Below are 3,877 nucleotides of genomic sequence, written 5' to 3'. Positions count from 1 at the left end.
CCTTATGAAAATTTTAAAATCATATCATACGTAAATCATTATTAAAATGCTAAATATATTGAGATTTGATAGGTTAGTCTTAATTTTGTCTTGATTGGCTTTGGTAGTGGTAAGACAGTAGTGGCAGATGATTAAGGACGATGGAATAACGAGTCGAGGTGAAACTTGAAATTTGATAATGATTAAGTAGACAATGAAGATTGAAGAAGACAAATAATTGTGTCACGTGAAATTCAAAAATACAAAATACCCCTAAAACTTAAAATTATTTAATTTAAAGTTGCAATCTGTCAGGCCGACGCACAACCCGTTCGGGCCTACCCGTTTAACCCACCAACCCATTCGGGCAAACCCATTTAGCCCGTTCTGTATCCGGATTACAAAATTACAACCCTAACCCACTAATTTTACCGGGCTATTCGAGCCAACCCACGGATTAGGGTTGGATTGACATCCCTACTACCAATAACCTAAATTACTCTCTCACCAAATTTTATTATTATTTCATGGGCTTTTGCATCGTTTAACTAGCTATGCACTAATAATCTAAATTACTCTCTCATCAAATTTAATTATATTTTCAAATGCCAAGAAAAAAATAGACAAAAAGAGAAATCGACAAAAATCAAAATAAAAAAATGTACCCAACGAATTACTATTTAATATTGTTTCAGGTATCATTTAAATGACGCATGCTACTAAATATAGTCAACGGGAAAAAATATCAATTGAGACAAAAATTTAAAAAGGACAAAATATCTCAAAAAAAAAAAAAAAAAGGACCTCAAATATTAATAAATTTCTTTGGGTGCTGCAAAAGTGGAATCCAATATTCAATTCGCAATTAAATAAAGAAATAGGTTGTAGAAGTATTTTCAATCTAAGATATATAGAATCTTGGTCTATTTATATATTCACGGTACAAAACAATCGCAGGTTTTTTAAAAGTGGTAATTGGAATATTAAGTTTTAGCATAGGTTCAGTCGGTTGATATTTAAATTTTGGCTGTATTTTCAAGCATTTGGACAGAAGTGTCAATTCATCGGAAAATTTAACAAATGCTACTAAAATTTTACAGGTCATTTTTCAAGTAGTTGGGAGTTAGGTCATTTCACTGTTATGCTTTTAATTTTTTAAAAAGCATATTGAAAAGTTTGAAGATCACAATGCCCTTTTTCTTTTTCTTTTATAAATGAACATAAAGATCATTCGAACCCGACACCTCTAGCCTTAGACATTACTCCCTCCGTTCCATATAATTTGACTTAATATTCCTTTTTGAGCGTCCCATATAATTTGACTCAGTATTCCATTTTGGGTCGTCCCACATAATTTGACACACTTTACTTTTACCAATTTTGGTAGTGGACCCTATATTCCACTAACTCATTCATATTCATATTTTATTATAAAACTAATACTTTAAAAGTATGACTCACATCTCACCAACTTTTTCAATTCATTTTCCATTAGATTTTCTAAAACCCGTGTCGGATCAAAATGTCTCAAATTATATGGGACAGAGGGAGTATTAACTTCTTTACCGCTGACAACTAACACACACATCATAATGCCCTCTTTATTTGCCAAGAAGAGGGCAAAAATTTCTCAATAAAAAGGGTATATTTCCAGGAGAAAGTAGCACGATATTCGTTACTAGGAAATTGAAATTAATTAATAAAAAATATAGTACGAATCTACAGTTTTAGACGGATGCATGGATATAAAATGAATAATTATTAGTATAATCAGAATTTTTATATGGATATCTGGATCCATCAACAAAGTCAAACGTAGAATTCCGTAATAAAAAACAATAATTAAATCTCACTAATTACAATAAGTAGTAATAGTTGAAAAATTATGTAGCCTCATGATTAGGAAAAATGAAGTTGAATAATTTAAAAATAGAGAGAAAAATCCACCCACGCATTTTTCATTAATCATAAAGAGATAAACCTCTCTCTCAAGTCTCAACACTCCAAAAGCAAAAGTAAAAGGGCGAAAGAGAGAAGAAAAAGAGCAAAGAGGAGAAGAAGGATTTTTGAAGATGCAGAGGACGCTTGAGAGCCAGCAATCTATGCAGTCGGGCCAGATTTCTGGGAGCCTTAGCTTCAACGGCACTCTCACCAAGGAAGACGAGGAGATGTCCAAATCCGCTCTTTCCACTTTCAGAGCCAAGGAGGAGGAAATTGAGAAGAAGAAGATGGAAGTTAAGGAGAAAGTTCAAGCTCAGCTCGGCAGAATTGAAGAAGAAACCAAGCGTTTGGCCGTCATTCGTGAGGTCTATCTCTCTCTCTCTAGGTAAATTTTGGGACTAAAATTCACGCCCTAGGGTTTCATTCTTTTCTTCAATTTCCTGTTTTTGCTCAAAATTCCCTTACCTTTTTCCTTTTTTATGTTTTTACGATCCATCAATTTTGTTACAATTTTGCTAATTTAGGTTTTCCGTCTTCTTTAATCTTCCCCGTTTTTAGGGGATTTTAACGGTCATTTTTTTCAGTTTGGCTGTTTTTTTTGTTTCTTATCCCTTTTTGTTTTGATAAACTCAAACTCAGATCTATGTTCTTTTTTAGCTGGTTTTGCCCTCTCTGTTTCTTCTTCTTTAATTTAATTTTTTTTTTGTTTTTTAGATTACTAGTTAAAAGTATATTCTATCCTAGATCAGTAGATTTACCAAGAAAAAAATTCTTGAAAACTGTTTTATACAATCCTCTGCATTTATTCTTGACAAATTAGCACTACCTTCTTTAATTATTTTTAATATGCATAAAAAATTGATTGATCATTAATCATATCTCTGCATATTTTCTGGAGAAAAGTTGTAGACTTTACTATATAGATTGAAAACTGTTGTAGAAGTTCATGTAGCACAAGTAAAAAAAACTATGCAGCCATTTGAAATAGATGTTATGTCACCATAATTGATCACTAACACCACATTCTAATGGATTATCAGGAATTAGATGCCCTCTCAGATCCAATGAAGAAGGAAGTCTCGGGTGTTCGCAAGAAAATCGACTCTATTAACAAAGAATTAAAGCCATTGGGGCAGACATGCCAGAAGAAGGTGATATATTATACTGTTATCTATTTGTGAATGGAGTAACATAGTTCTTCCTTTTATTAGATTGATTAGTATGGTTTCCATGTGTTATTGCAGGAGAGGGAGTACAAAGAAGCTCTAGAAGCATTCAATGATAAGAACAAAGAGAAAGTGCAGCTAATCACTAGATTGATGGAGGTGAGGGGAATCCTTGATCTAATATTGTAATCTTTTGATCACACATAAATATCGAATACTTTCTCTGCGCAGCTGGTGAGCGAGAGCGAGCGTATGAGGCTGAAGAAGCTGGAGGAGCTGAGCAAGAACATAGAAACAATACACATCGCCTAATGCAGTTTGACCTCTATCAACACTGATTTGGATCTTGTGTGATATATTTTAGATAAAAGGTCTGTCCTGTTTAATGTATTTTGGTGTTTGTTGGGTGTGGTTGTATTCTAAAGGTTTTTTTAATTGTGTATGTTGATGGAAGGTGTTCTAATTTTAGGAAGTTTAATTCCTTAAACAGGTTTGTAACTAAACAATGTCTGAAAAACTATGTATTCTTCTTCCCAGTTATTTTCTCTCTCTCTTTTGTTTCTGTAGTTTTCTGTATGTGTCTAGTTCTGATATGTAAGTAGTTTCACTGCAAGCCTAGGATTCCCAAGAAACAATACATTTTTCATTAATCTGGGAATCCTATGTTTCTGTTCACATGAATCTTGACTTTTTATCTTCTCCTTGTGTTTAGGTGACCTAATTTACCAATTGAATTGGATTTCACTCCACCTGATTTGCTAGTAGGGAACAAAGTTGCTTATTAATTGTAC

At 33.1% G+C, this 3,877-nt stretch overlaps 1 protein-coding gene across 1 annotated transcript; it reads left to right on the top strand.

Annotated features, from left to right (window-relative positions):
• Positions 1-1,946: 1,946 nt before the first annotated feature.
• LOC125218248 (probable DNA double-strand break repair Rad50 ATPase) lies at positions 1,947-3,648 on the top strand. Its single transcript, XM_048119884.1, has 4 exons — positions 1,947-2,285; positions 2,961-3,071; positions 3,165-3,245; positions 3,318-3,648. Exons 1-4 carry the CDS (start codon positions 2,052-2,054, stop codon positions 3,396-3,398), a joined length of 507 nt encoding a protein of 168 aa, XP_047975841.1. The 5' UTR covers positions 1,947-2,051; the 3' UTR covers positions 3,399-3,648.
• The last annotated feature ends 229 nt before the right edge of the window (positions 3,649-3,877 follow it).

Source organism: Salvia hispanica, chromosome 4 (assembly GCF_023119035.1).
Source record: "Salvia hispanica cultivar TCC Black 2014 chromosome 4, UniMelb_Shisp_WGS_1.0, whole genome shotgun sequence".
NCBI classification, from domain to species: domain Eukaryota; kingdom Viridiplantae; phylum Streptophyta; class Magnoliopsida; order Lamiales; family Lamiaceae; genus Salvia; species Salvia hispanica.
The sequence above is the reverse complement of the archived record's forward strand: the minus strand, read 5'-3'. Positions and strand labels throughout refer to the sequence as shown.